Source organism: Leptonotus elevatus, chromosome 12 (genome assembly GCF_054856555.1).
Source record: "Leptonotus elevatus isolate MCC_2025b chromosome 12, RoL_Lele_1.0, whole genome shotgun sequence".
Classification (NCBI taxonomy): Eukaryota; Metazoa; Chordata; class Actinopteri; order Syngnathiformes; family Syngnathidae; genus Leptonotus; species Leptonotus elevatus.
Genome location: NC_141250.1, coordinates 11,639,954 through 11,653,671, shown reverse-complemented (window position 1 = coordinate 11,653,671; position 13,718 = coordinate 11,639,954). Strand labels below are relative to the sequence as shown.

The following is a 13,718-nucleotide window of genomic DNA, read 5'->3' as shown; positions in this document are numbered from 1 at the left end:
TGACTTGCACTTACAGTTGAGAAGTGCCGGTAAACTCAACTCCCTTTTAATTAGGGCATGATGAAACATGCCATGTCATGTCAGTGGCACCAGCATCTGTGAGCCTGGTTGCTCTGTATCACTGCTGACTAGATATCACACTTTCAAGGCCACTTGAATAAGAGACATTCATTAAAAAAAAAAAAAAAAATCCAATAGTGTTCTTTAACCAACACTTGTTCATAACTAAAATTTGACAAAAGACTGCCATCTAACGACCAAAGAATGTTATTACAGTTTGCTGGCCCTATGGACTATATGCCACTGAGGAGGCGGGACTTCCGACTTCCGGGGTTTTACCCATCAACTTTGTTTCCGTTTCCGGTTTGCGATGTGTGGGCCGCTTCCCAGTACTTGCGCTTCCGCCTTTGTGCCCCTCGGTTGCGTGTTCCCGTCGACGGGTGCGAGGCTGCGAGTGTGCAGTGTCTGTCCAGTGTCCGAAGCATTTCAGATAGCCGAGACGCTCTCCCGCCGTAAAATGTTAATGATTAAGCCCCATTTTGTGAGTAAATGGGGCTTAATCATTAACATATTGTTTATATTGTTTTTAAAAAATCAAGATAATCTGATTTCATTCCCTCAGATGTGAACATGTTTTGATGTTCATAGTCCTCTGTGAAGAAAGTCAAAATTAAAAGAGACCAGTTCCCAATTTAAATCTGAAAATCCTTACATACGCCTCGGGTCAATAATTCCCAATGATATAGTTTTAATTGCCACAATGTAAGTGTCTGTAAAATTTAAGTAAATTAATAATAAGTCCTATTCACTCTTTAATGTAAACTTTTTAGACATCAACATATATAATAATTAACCTATTGAAACAGTATGAACAAGAATATATGAGCATTAAAACACACTTACCACACACACACATGTAAAAACATGAATTTTATGTATTGCAATTTGAAATCAATCACAACTTTATGATTCCTAGATAAGAAAAACATAAGTGCTCTTAATGTTGAAGTATGTAAGTTTAGAAGGAACATGCATAAACTAAGGCAATAAAATGCAAGCACGCTAACATAGTTGGTCAGTCGGTAACAATACTGTGCTATATAAGTCTTAGCTTCAGGGCTTTGATTCACACTAAGCGGGGGGGGGGGGGGGGGCAAGCATAGCAGCCTTGCAGATTGCTATTTATTTTATGACACATTTTGTGTATTATAATTTTTTATCTGTAAGTGCTGTGGGTAATAATAATTAAAAACGGACCTACTTTACGTCCAATTATTTGTATGCATGTAGCTACTCTACTTAAGGAAGAATACTCCTTATTGTTGATTTGATTAAAAAAATCAGTGGTTGTTGTTTTTAGTTTTTTTATTATTTAGATTTTGTCTTGTTACACTACAACGGTATACTGCATATTAACACTATATTTGATTTTCATATTCATATTCATTTCATTCAAGTTTGCAGTATCCGATGCATCAGGTCCTGGCTGGCCAATGACAAGACATTACACGAGACAGAAATAATTTCCATTTAGTCCACTTGCCAGATATTTTGTAGAAAAATAAGTATTTACAATGTAAGAGCAGTGTCTGCATTAATAAGAATATTAAAGTGTTATGTATTTCTTATATATATTATATAACATTAGCATTATTTTTTGTGTGGTCAATTGCAACATTAATATTATACATTCATTTAATTTATAAAATAACTTTCTTTTGTTTTTCTTTGTTATTTTACAAATACAAACTTTAAAAAAAAAAAATGGTTATGAGCCCTGAGTTTGAGTTGTACTTGTGTTCATGTGGTTTGGTGTGTCAGTCAGAGAATGTCGGGGTTCAGTCTCACTCTGTTCGTCATCTGTGATGGCCTCATCATCTTCACTATTTGACTGCGATTCACCCTCAGAGGCCGACGTGCTCGTTTCCCGATGGTCTTCACCTCCAGTTGCCGATGCTCCTTGTGCAATGTCTGAAAGTGGCTCCTGCCCAACTACTCCTTCTTCTTCTTCTTTTGGATCTTTCTCCTCCGTAGAGGTAGGGGACGGCTTATCAATTTCAGGTGAATCAACTTCATTCGCAAGTTCCCCAGAAGCGTCTCCAGAGACCTTCTGAGACTTGTTATCCTCGTGTTCAGTTGTAGTGTTCAGGTCTGAAGAGGTCAAAGGGGAATTAGGTGGATTGCAGGAAGAGGTGAGGCCAGTGGCTGCATCAGACTCTACTCCCTCATCCCCTGTCGTCTCCTTGTTAGACCCTAAAAAATAAAATAAAAATCAGTTTAAAACAGGAACACAAGCCAGATCGTAAAGCACAACAAGGTCGACTTTACCATCTAATGCGTCATGCTTATCTTCGTTGCTGTAAACAGGATCAATCCAATCGCTTAGAAGCAAAGGGCGCAGCCTCTGATTGGACGGAAGTGTAGGGAATAAGGTCAGGATGTATGTGGCCTCGTCCCCCTGACTGGACCCTGAAACTTGGAAGCACAACATCAACTTAAATGGAGCCCAACAGGAAGACATCTAAAGTGGGGTACATACGCACCAACAATCGGGACAAATGTAAACATTTTCCACCTTTAAGAATCAAAAAAGGCAAGAACCGGATTCTCTGATTTCAAATAAATATTATTCTGAGTGGCAATCCTGTGGTGTGGGGTGTTAAAGGAGACGTGAACCTTAAACAATAATATGTTATATATGACCTTACTAGTCTAAGACATTCTAATTAATATTACATTTGTGGAATATGAGTTATGAAGCAAAATCAAATCATTTTTATCCCTCTCAGTGGGCAGCCATTTTGCTACTTGCTGTCGACTGAAGATGACATCACAGTTGCTCGGGGCTTAGGCAATGGCCAATCACAGCTCACCTGTTTTCTGAAGCTGAGATGTGATTGGTTGTTACCTGAGAGCCGACCAACTCTGATGTCATCTTCAGTCGATAGCAAGTAGCAAAATGGCCGCCTTCTGATATTGATAAAAACTGCTGGATTTTGCTGCTTAACTCATTTTCGACTTCTACGCAAAATGGTTTCCTACTTCTCAGTAGTCTCGATTGCAGCAATTATGTCACTCCAAACCAAACGAATCAACCGAATATGAAGTCAATGCATGCATCTCAGTGATGATGAATCATACCTTCTGATGTACTCCGTCGTCTTTTAAAAATCCTTTTCTTTGTATTTTCAAAACATGCTGCAAGAACATAAGAGAAAATGACCTATTTTTGTCACAAAAACAGGAACAACAGCAAAGTGTGTGTCAAGTTATGCACACAACAACTCACAAAAAAAACTTTGAATATAAAACGAGTTCTCATGGGATAAAAATTTCAAGCACTTTCAACATTTTGTGTTTTCTTTCTACCTGTACCTCGAAGTTTCCTGCGGAACACACAGCCCAACATGACGAGTAAAATGAAGGCAACAGCAAAAATGACAGGAAGGATGATGCCAAGTAGAGCAACAGATTTTTTGTCTGCACACAAATACAACCCTCATACAAACATCTCATTTTTGCAATCGTCAAAATAGCACTCAAATTTGTGAATATTTCAGTTGGATAATTGGTTAGAATTACCTAGGAAGCAGCCCTTGGCGGTAAACGTAGCCGTTTCTTTGGTCAGCGGGTTGCTCACGTCACAACGGTAAACTCGATCATCATGTTCATCCGTGAGGGTTATTGTTAAATTGGGACCCGGATGCCTCTTTCCACCTGAGCTCCACTTGAACTTTACTAAGCGAGGATGTTTGGAATCTGTTGAGCACACAAGCGTCGCCTGGTTTGCGTCGGCCATTTCGCAGGATATGCTGGGTTTGGATACTTTGTCTGGAAACAAAATGCACACAACGTAAAGTGAATGAATACAAAGTAAGACGCAGGAGGAGTCAGAAGTTAAACAAATGTGCTGCATCCTATTATTAGGGATGTAAAATATGACGTGTCGTTGAATAGATTTTTAGAATCGCGTATTCTACTGACTATCCCATTGGATGAAAAGCTATAAGCTACTTATTCACCAAGATCAAATCAAAACGTGTAGTGCTAATCGTCCATCCATCCATCCATTTTCTGTACCGCTTGTCCTCACAAGGGTCGCGGGGTTGCTGGAGCCTATCCCAGCTGGCTTCGGGCAGTAGGCGGGGTACACCCTGTACTGGTTGCCAGCCAATCGTAGGGCAAAGTGCTAATCGTTTGTGTTAAAATGCACATGTGTATTGAACTGACCTATAACCTCCCATTTATACTTTGAACGATGCACCTCCTTGTATACGTCAACTTCCAGTTCATAGTCTCCACTGTCTTCATATTTGGCGTCTTTGATTACGAGTTCTGCTGAGGCCCAGTCCAGAGTGAGCCTGTTCTCGTATGGAGGGAACACAAACTCCTCCATGCCGTTAAACAAAACCACTTTCTTGCTGTCGTGTGTCCAGAGAATTTCATCAGGTTGCCCAAAAATGGACGGCACCAAGTGTATCTCTTGATCTTTGAGTGCATAATTTAGATCCTGTGCACAAACTGTGAAAAGACCCGGATGTTTAATTGGGCAAGTATGCACATAAAAAAATCTTTTCACTTTATTACACACGTTTACTCCTGATATCTTTTGCTTCCAGACTTTCTTCTTTGCTTCCCTCAGTTGCTTTTTATTGTTGAATCCTTCAAACATAAATTGCTAAAAACCTTCTTTTCTGCCTTCGAGCGTTCGTTTTTACACTCCCTCAATCACTTATCTATTTCCATCCTTCTCCCAATTTAATTTCATACACTTATATATCCTTTACCTGAAAGTACTTTTCTCCATCACACCTGTTTTTGTTCATGTATCCTTACATCCCATCGCTTAAAACTTAAAAAATATTTGTTTGCCTCCTTTAAGCATTCTGTTATCAAATATCTGCTTATTTTTTCATTCCTCCCTTAACCATATCTGGCACCCATTTTATATGTTGCCTTATTTTGCTTAAAACAGCTGTTCTACCTTCCTTCCTATGGTACCTGTCCAACGCTGCTTTAGATTCCACTTTCTTTGTTCTTGACCGAAATTATTTGCCATTAATCACAATACTCCCTCCTGTCCCCCTGCTAAAATAATGGGCCGAGTCTTCTCCCCCCCCCCCCCCCCAGAAAATATAAAGATGAAAAAAAAAAGAAGAAGAACCAATTACCCTCTCTATTACATGCATGAATAATTTCATTTCAGGGGTAGGATGATAAGAAAGAAGAAGAAAAAAGTCAAACTATGACTTAGTCCATGATAATAAGAGGGTGACGAATCCGATGTTAGTTATAAGTGTATACAAAACCCACTTTGGAGCACTATTTAAAACGGAATGGACAATCTTGAGCATGCAGTGAAGCCTTGATATTCGGTCATAAACAGTGGCGGTGAACAAGTGTCCTATTACTTTGGACCCCTTACGTATTACAGATTAATGGAGAGAGTCACCATTTTGCAAACACTGAACAGTTAAAACACTTCACTTGTTTTGCTGTTTGCACTCAAAAAAAGTTCAGCACACTACATAATTAAAAATATCGTGTTAATTTTCCAAATCGAATCACGGCACGGCAGAACTTACCTAAACTGTAAGTACTCAATAAATACACCAGGAGACTTTGGTGGGCCATGACGCGATGAACTTTAACCGTTCTAGTTCATTGTAATTCGTTGTTTACTTTTCTTTATTGACACGAACTAATCCATTAAGTTTGAGTTCAAAACAGAAAAGGTGTAAAATGTTGTATTTAAAAAAAAAAGAAAGAAAGTCCAACCCAGGTAATGCGACACCTGAATTTCAGGCGCAGTCAATTTTCACTATAAGAGCAACAATCGGAGCGTTAAAGACTAAAAAAACAAGCCAAATATAGTGCACAGGTGAGATAAACATTTTTGCATAAAAATGATGGCTAACGCATACTTAGTTCACCCCACTCCAGTTGTTTGTGTTTTAGCGTTTAGAGATCTAGATATTAATTTGAAGATTCAGTAAGGAAGTGACGTCATAGTGCATGCCAGGTAGTACAGTATGGTACATTTCACTCTTTTGTGTGTGCTTGTTTGAGTGAGTGAGTGAGTGAGTGAGAGTATTTGCAGGGTATTCTCTGGCACCTATCAATGGCAAAACGCGGATCAACACTGCTCCCTACTGACAAAAGAATATCATAGCAGTTTGGTCCTTCAAGGGGATTTTGTCAAACGGAAAATTGTGTTGATTTTATTCTTTTATTATACTCAATTACAAATGTAATAGTAATTTAGGTGTGTTAAGTTAAAGTCACTTCAGTTAAAACAAAAACAAAAAATACTCATCATTTGAAAGCAACAGGCAGATATTTTGTTCAAAACATTTGAAATGCCTTTTTCCTGATAGGTCAGTTGAAAAATTGTGTCGTGGTTCTAATGTAGTCAAGGTTGTGTACACCAGCATTTGGATTAATTTTATGAACAATGTTCCCTAGAATAATATTCTAATAATTGTAAAAAAATTAATGTAATGTATTAAACTACTGTACAATAATGAATCACTACTACAATACTATGTACACTGTACAGAACAGCAGTGTACTACTACGTACACTATAAAAAAAGAAAAAGATAAACTAGGTCTAGATTATCAATAAGCATGATCAAAAAATAAATTTAGGAAATGTTTGAAGTATTGCAAAAGCAACATGATTAATGGATGACACATTTCATGTTCACAGCTTGAGCTTCTCCAACTCACCGGAACAATAACTGCTGAAGGTTCTTCCCAGTACAAAAATACATTTGTATCGTCATCAAAAACCACATAAGTCACAATACTGGAAACATCACATATGCCATTTATATATTATATACAAACTGCTTATATTATATAAATTGATGAAACACACACACATGCAATAAACAATCAGGTTTTGATTTTGTGCACGTTTATTTTCTAATCTATTTGGGAAAATCTACTTGGAACTTAAACGAAGCAAATAACTACTGTGATAGGAAATAAAACAAGAACTAAAATGATAAAATAATCAAAGAAAACCAAAAAATAGGAAAGGAGGAACGGTCTTCATTGCGATGGTTACTGTTTGCAAAATTGCACTTACAGATGGTCTGGTGTTGGTCCGAGACGCGGAGAGCCTGGATTGGAGGGTCGCCAAGCCGTTGTTTGAAGAAGAAGATGAAGAGAGAGCGAGAGAGAGAGAGAGAGAGAGAGAGAGAGAGAGAGAGAGAGAGAGAGAGAGAGAGAGAGAGAGAGAGAGAGAGAGAGAGAGAGAGAGAGAGAGAGAGAGAGAGAGAGAGAGAGAGAGACGTTCCTCAAGGTGTTGCTCGTTACCTGTGTGTTTGTGTGTCTGCCAGATGAAAATTCTAGCGTTTGATGTTTTGTCTGCAAAAAAAACGTTGAACTCACATCTCAGTGCAGAGCCGTGTCAAAATTGTTTTCCAATTATGTGCAACAACATCACCTTAAATATTACAATTGCAGTGTTGAAATAAACCGCAGGTTTACATTAATTGCAAAGTTTAATGGACTACGGAGGAGGCGGGACTTCCGACTTTCGGGTTTTTACCCATCCACTTTGTTTCCGTTTCCCTGAGAGCGGCATGTAAACTTTAATAAATGAGAACAATTTGCATTCTGTTGAGCAGTTCTTTTGTTGACATTATTCTCAAAATAAGAGTTGCTTCAAGCTGCTATTTTTTCACTCTGTTTACAGTAAAACCGGCATGTTTAAATGTTGTACTGAACTCCCGTTTCCACGCATGCTGGTGTGAAGACAAGCACAAATTCCACAATCACAATTCAACAGATTTTTTTTAAACTGGTGATTCTGCCCATCCCAGTTCTCGATGTTTTCTATTTAAAATGCTCCACACAGGACTGATACATATTCCCCATGACACACGGGATTATAAACAAAAAATATAGTGAAAAATATCGCCAGGCACCCCATTCCCACATCTGGACAGAGCTAGGGAAGCCTCACCATCTCACCACCTCATGCACCATCAAAAAAGTCAAAACAAAAGCACATGAGAAAATCATATTTTATTATGCAATTATGATCAAAACAGGTGACAAAATAATGCAAATATGCACTCACAACTGTGAGTAAAATATACATTTGTATTCCAAACAATTCAGTGAGTAAAGCTTTCATTGGCAGACAACATTATGCGTCTGGGACATTGCACATTATGTTCAGTTAAAAATAAATGGAGACAATTCAACAAAGTGCAAAAGGGCAAAATAGCAGTCATCTGATTTGGCTTACCTGTGAATCATTGACCAATATTTACGGTTTCTGAGTTCAAAGCGGCGTTCCCGTGCATATACTTCCTGGTATAAAGTTGGAAAAGTCTAACTTCCCACCTTCCTCGAATGCAGCATTAGGCAACACGACCTTGTCATGTACTCAAACACATCCATGATTCCTGATAGGCCATAAATTGGACCAACACCATGACTAACATATCATGGCGCTTCATATTGTACCGTGGCTTCATTTCAGTAGTTGGGGATCGTCTACAATTTGAATAGCAGGTCACCACTCTTAAGAGATTGTAAAATTTTGTATTGTTGTGCCTTCCATCTCTCTTTTTTGATCATGCTTCTTGCCAGGTTCCTTTTTTTCTGATTTCTTCTGCTTGGTGAAGGACATTCCTCGAAAACGAAAAAAAACACCTTTGCCTTCATTTTTTCCAGACATTAGAGCTTCTTCAAAACCTTGCTGAGCGAAGTCATCCCCACATTTGGCAATGTCCGTAGCTGTGGATTAAGCACATCAGGAAGCAGTGAGGGTTATGGATTCATCCGTTTCGAGCCTCTCATCACCCTTTAACTTCTTGCTACATCCCACAGACAGGCACACAATCAGAAATTAGAATTTAAATTACCTGAGAAAAGCTTTTGCTTTTCTGTCAGTGTCTGATCAGAGGCGACTGTTGAGAGTTGATTGCTGGCATCTGAAACTTAAACCCGCAACACAAGAAACTTAAAGAAGAATACAATAAGAATACTTGGGTGCAACAAAAGTCTGGAGTCCATTGAGATCCCCAAGTTGTGATTTGCCCTCCCGAGAGATGGCGCTATGCCAGGGCCTTCACTGCAGCCACAAAATCATGTCGTACTGGCAAATGATGTGGCAATTAAAAAAAAATCTAAGTCTTTAAAAAAATATATATATATATTACTCTTTTAAAAAAATGGCTTCAGTTGGAAGATATTACAATTACATATGTTGGACTGAATTATTGTTTAATATTAGATTACTAATACAATTTTGTACTAATAATCAACAATTACCGTTTGGTTAACTGGATCTATGAAAAATAAAATGTCATTTTAAAAACAGTGTTGATGACTCATACCTTCTGCAAGAGTTATTTGTCGTCTACTAGAAATCCTTTTCTTTATTTCTTGCAAACATACTGCAAAAGTGGGAGAAAATGTTCACACAATTTAGAAGAAAAAAACTGCTTAATTTCAAGCATGCTCATCATCATGGCTTATTATCGGTGTGTGTGTGTGTTTTTTTTACCTGAACATCGATATTTTTTGCTGGACATGTACCCGGAAATGAAGCTTATCAAGCCCAGGGCAGCAAATAACAAAAATAATATTATGTGAGGCCAGATAGAAATTCTAGCAACGGATGTTTTGTCTGCAAACAAAAGTTGAACTCATCTCAGTGCAAAATCGTGTTAAAATTGCAATTCCAATTATATGCAAGCACAGCTTTAATGTTACAATATTGCATTAAGTCGATTAATCTTACCAGGGAAGCAGTCCTTCGCACTGAATGTGGCTGTTTCGTTGCTGAGAGGGTTGCTCACATCACATTGATAAACTTGATCGTTATTGTCATTGCTGAGAGTTATGTTTAAGTTTGGGCCAGTTCGCTCCTTTCCCTGTGAGCGCCACTTAAACTTTAATAAATGCGGACATTTGCACTCTGTTGTGCACACAAGCATCGCCTGGCTTATGTTGATCATCTCACAGGATATGATGGGTTTGGTTACTTTGTCTGCAAATAAACAGAAAAATGGCAAAACCTGACTGAATACACGACACACATACGTTAGAAAACGCAGCGTTCAAAGGTCACATTTCAAGTCACCAAAGTACATTACAAGTCGTTTTTGGATGAGATGCTAGTCGACTACTGGTGACCTGCCATTGAGCAAGGCAATAAAAGTAAATCTTTCTATTCATTCATGAACTCAGATGAAACAAAAGCAATATTTCACAGTATTAATAAAACAAGTATGGCTGATAAGATAAACTTACCTATAACCTCAATCGTATACTTCAAACGATCATACTTGTCGCCTGTCTTCAATTTTAAGTCATAGTTTCCACTGTCTTCATATTTGGCATTTTTGATAGTCAGTTCTGCAGTGTTCTGATCCAGAAAAGTTCTTTTCTCATATGTTGGGTACACATACAGACGTTCCTCCATGACATTAAACGATACCACGTTTCTTCCTTCATGTACCCAGATAATCGAGTCTGGTTTTTTTGAGAGGTCTGGCACCAACGTAATGTCCTGACCCTTGAGTGCATATATCAGAACCTGCGCAGAAACTGGGAAGGAGATAGATGAGGGAGATGGGGAGAGAGTTGTGTGAAAATTAATCACTCAAATATGTCCGTGAGTTTGTTAATGTTGTGTTGTATGCATTTATCATGACATAGCAATTGTAAAAGCTCAATTCAACTTGTGAGTTGTCGAATGTGAGGTTGTGAATCGGCAGGCATTTTTGTTTGCAAAACTCTTTATTTGAACAATGTAGTCCAATATGCAAAAATGCCAACGATCAAACTATCAGTTTTCAACACAAATCAACATAACTGTTACGGGAACAGTAGTCAACCTATAAATATAAATTCAAACTTAAAAAAATACACATATAATTGTTAATTAAACAAAACATATTAAAATAACATGACAGGGGAAAAAAGGCAGGACATATTCAACTCAATGAAAGGGGAAATTCCTTCCGGATGTTAGATAAGGTTTGTACTTTTGGTCTTTTAATCAAATTAAATAACCTAAAGTACATACCGAATTTGTTTATAACATTTCGAAAAAAGGGGTTAGATTTTTGAGACTTTGAAGAATTTTATTAAAAATTTCCATACATTAAATGACACTTATAGAAGGTTTGTCATTCTTTTTTTGAAGGACAAATCCATATGTTTAATGATCTCTTGATTAAGAGTCTGGAAACAAAGCGATCAAAGGAGTGATCCAAAGATGCACATCCTTCCAGAATAATTGAAAAAAGGACCTTGTGTGAGTAAATATCTTGAAACTACGGAAGAGGATTAGGCCGGTGAAGAGAAAAAAAACAAGTTTGGCAAGATTCTCACTTTATTCTCATAATTCTGACTTTAAAGTCAGAATTCTACCTTTAATCTCAGAATTCTGACTTTAAAGCGAGAATTCTCACTAATATCAGAATTATGACTTTAAAGTCAGAATTCTGAGAATAAAGTGAGAATCCTGCCAAACGTGTTTTTTTTCTTCTCTTTACTGGGCCTAATCCTCTTCCGTATGAAACTTTTTGAAAATTAGCTGATAAATGCATACACAGGATAAACAAACACATGAAAATCGTGGATATATTTGTGAATCTGAAAAACATGAACAATGCGAAAATGTGCGTGCCTCTGAAAAACACATAAAACTGACAAATATGTTTGTGTGAACAATTTCGAGACAAAGCTACATGCTATGAAACATATAAACATGACAGTCTATAAGTGTTAAGGTAATAATCTTCATGGTTTTCATCCAACGCATAAAGACTTTTTAAACTTACCGATCCCGGCAGTAAGTATGAAATAGACCAGGCCAAGTTGGCAGACCATCATCAAAAATTCACAAAAGTAAATCGCCAGTACTCTAAAGCGATGAGCTTCTTCGCTGAATACATTAGATGAGCTAGGGTGCGGCCAAGCAGGTAGAAATTCTTTCACTTTCAACTTCACCCCCGCACCGCCGCTCCTTTTACTGTATTCAGTGACGACGCTCTTCGTTTGTATCACATCCTTCAAAGTACAACATAAGAGTTGATCAGCCATTCACTTTTGAATATTTGACATCTTGGAGTTCCGAGGGGGTCTGCATGAGACCTCATGTGAGAAGAAGCAGAACTGAGATCAGTGCGAGCTCCTGTTAAAGTTACTTACCTGTGACTTACTTGACAATGTCAAGTTACTTATAGTCGGACCCACAAAATTATGACTTTTGGCTACTTTTAACTATGTTGGCTGGCTGCTTCATAAATGAGAAAAAAAACAGCATATAAAATCATAATGTATTTTTCATTTGCACTTGCACCGTTAATCTTCAATGTGTCCACAATTACCACTGCTTCCAATGAATGCATTATGTTGGAGCATTAAGTAAATGGCTGAATATAAAAAAGGCAAGAACCAGGACTTGGAAAAACGCATACAGGGGGGAAAAAAACATTCAAAATACAGGCAGGAAATAAAGAACATGCAGAGCAGTGAAGGCAGCAGAGGTGGCGGAGTCAAACCTGAAACAAAAGGCACGGATGGGCATGGCAGCTGGTAGAGCAGGTTTGGGATACTTCCAGAGGGAGGTCAGCAAACTGGAAAAATGAGTCACATAAGGTTCTCTAGGTCTTTGTCGTTATTATTATTATTATTATTATTATTATTACTGTTATTGTTGTTGTTGTTGTTGTTGTTGTTGTTGTTGTTGTTGTTACGACCAGTTACTTGACTGGGTGATTTGTGTTCTGTGACACGAATATTAACTCATTCACTGCCATAAATTCATTTGGACTATTTCTATTAGTTTAAAATGTTTTCCCACTTTTGTTAACAAGATGAAATGAAAACCTAGAAAAAAATTGTATTGTACATTTAGAACAAATTTGTGATTAATCGTGAGTTAACTAGTGAAGTCATGCGATTAATTACGATTACAAAATTTAATTGCTTGATGCCCCTAATTTTTAACAATCTTTTTTTTAAATCACGTCAGGCGATTAAAATTGTAATTAATCGCATGACTTCACTAGTTAACTCACAAATTTTATATCTGTTCTAAATGTACAATAAAAAAATTATAGGTTTTCATACTCTTGTAAAAAAAAAATTTAAACTGAGAGAAATAGTTCAAAAGAATTTTTAACATCTATAACCGTCAATGGCAGTGAATGAGTTAACATCACCCGATTGACATCTAGTGAATAATACATCAATACATTCACCCATGGCAAACCGGTTCTAGGTGAGGAGCCAGACAAAGCACAGCTCAAAGACACAACAGCAGTGTACTACTACGTACACTATAAAAAAAAAAAAGAAAGAAGACAAACTAGGTCTAGATTATCAATAAGCATCATCAAAAAATAAACTTAGGAAATGTTTGAAGTATTGCAAAAGCAACATGATAGTATAAATAAGTAGTAGTAAATAAGAGTTGCTTCAAACTGCTATTTTTTCACTCTGTTTACAGTAAAACCGGCATGTTTAAATGTTGTACTGAACTCCCGTTTCCACGCATGCTGGTGTGAAGACCGAATAATGCTGAGGCCTGTTTGGACTTTGCATCTCATGGCTAACATCATGTTGTTCTACTGTACCTGTAGACAGCAAAGCAGTTGAGCTAAGTAGTGCAAGCACAAATTCCACAATCACAATTCCACAGATTTTTTTAAACTGGTGATTCTGCCCATCCCAGTT

At 37.5% G+C, this 13,718-nt stretch overlaps 2 protein-coding genes across 5 annotated transcripts; both read right to left on the bottom strand.

Moving 5' to 3' along the window:
- Positions 1-917: 917 nt before the first annotated feature.
- Positions 918-5,782, bottom strand: LOC147164576 (SLAM family member 5-like). 4 transcript variants are annotated; one of them, XM_086090844.1, is made up of 7 exons: positions 5,586-5,782; positions 4,231-4,521; positions 3,583-3,831; positions 3,370-3,480; positions 3,142-3,198; positions 2,329-2,475; positions 918-2,253 (listed from the first exon to the last, which is right to left on the bottom strand). In XM_086090844.1, exons 1-7 carry the CDS (start codon positions 5,632-5,634, stop codon positions 1,769-1,771), a joined length of 1,389 nt encoding a protein of 462 aa, XP_085946970.1. In that variant the 5' UTR covers positions 5,635-5,782; the 3' UTR covers positions 918-1,768. The 4 variants fall into 4 exon arrangements, with proteins under 4 accessions (XP_085946970.1, XP_085946972.1, XP_085946971.1 ...); XM_086090846.1 differs by having other exon boundaries at positions 2,329-2,469; XM_086090845.1 differs by having other exon boundaries at positions 3,376-3,480.
- A 2,238-nt stretch (positions 5,783-8,020) lies between these two features.
- LOC147164575 (CD48 antigen-like) lies at positions 8,021-11,987 on the bottom strand. The gene is made up of 7 exons (XM_086090849.1): positions 11,819-11,987; positions 10,281-10,577; positions 9,769-10,017; positions 9,532-9,654; positions 9,362-9,421; positions 8,888-8,962; positions 8,021-8,759 (listed from the first exon to the last, which is right to left on the bottom strand). The coding sequence occupies exons 1-7, from the start codon at positions 11,868-11,870 to the stop codon at positions 8,545-8,547; spliced, it is 1,071 nt and encodes a 356-aa protein (XP_085946975.1). The 5' UTR covers positions 11,871-11,987; the 3' UTR covers positions 8,021-8,544.
- Between the last annotated feature and the right edge of the window lie 1,731 nt (positions 11,988-13,718).

Excerpts from the sequence above, each read along its gene's own strand:
- LOC147164576 (XM_086090844.1), bottom strand. The coding sequence starts at position 5,634 with ATGGCCCACCAAAGTCTCCTGGTGTATTTATTGAGTACTTACAGTTTA. Across the intron at positions 3,832-4,230 it reads GTATAAATGGGAGGTTATAG|ACAAAGTATCCAAACCCAGC; the intron begins GTCAGTTCAATA and ends TTTTGTTTCCAG. Across the intron at positions 3,481-3,582 it reads CGCCAAGGGCTGCTTCCTAG|ACAAAAAATCTGTTGCTCTA; the intron begins GTAATTCTAACC and ends ATTTGTGTGCAG.
- LOC147164575 (XM_086090849.1), bottom strand. The coding sequence starts at position 11,870 with ATGATGGTCTGCCAACTTGGCCTGGTCTATTTCATACTTACTGCCGGG. Across the intron at positions 9,422-9,531 it reads CAAAAAATATCGATGTTCAG|TATGTTTGCAAGAAATAAAG; the intron begins GTAAAAAAAACA and ends CCACTTTTGCAG. Across the intron at positions 8,760-8,887 it reads AAAGCAAAAGCTTTTCTCAG|CTACGGACATTGCCAAATGT; the intron begins GTAATTTAAATT and ends CTTAATCCACAG.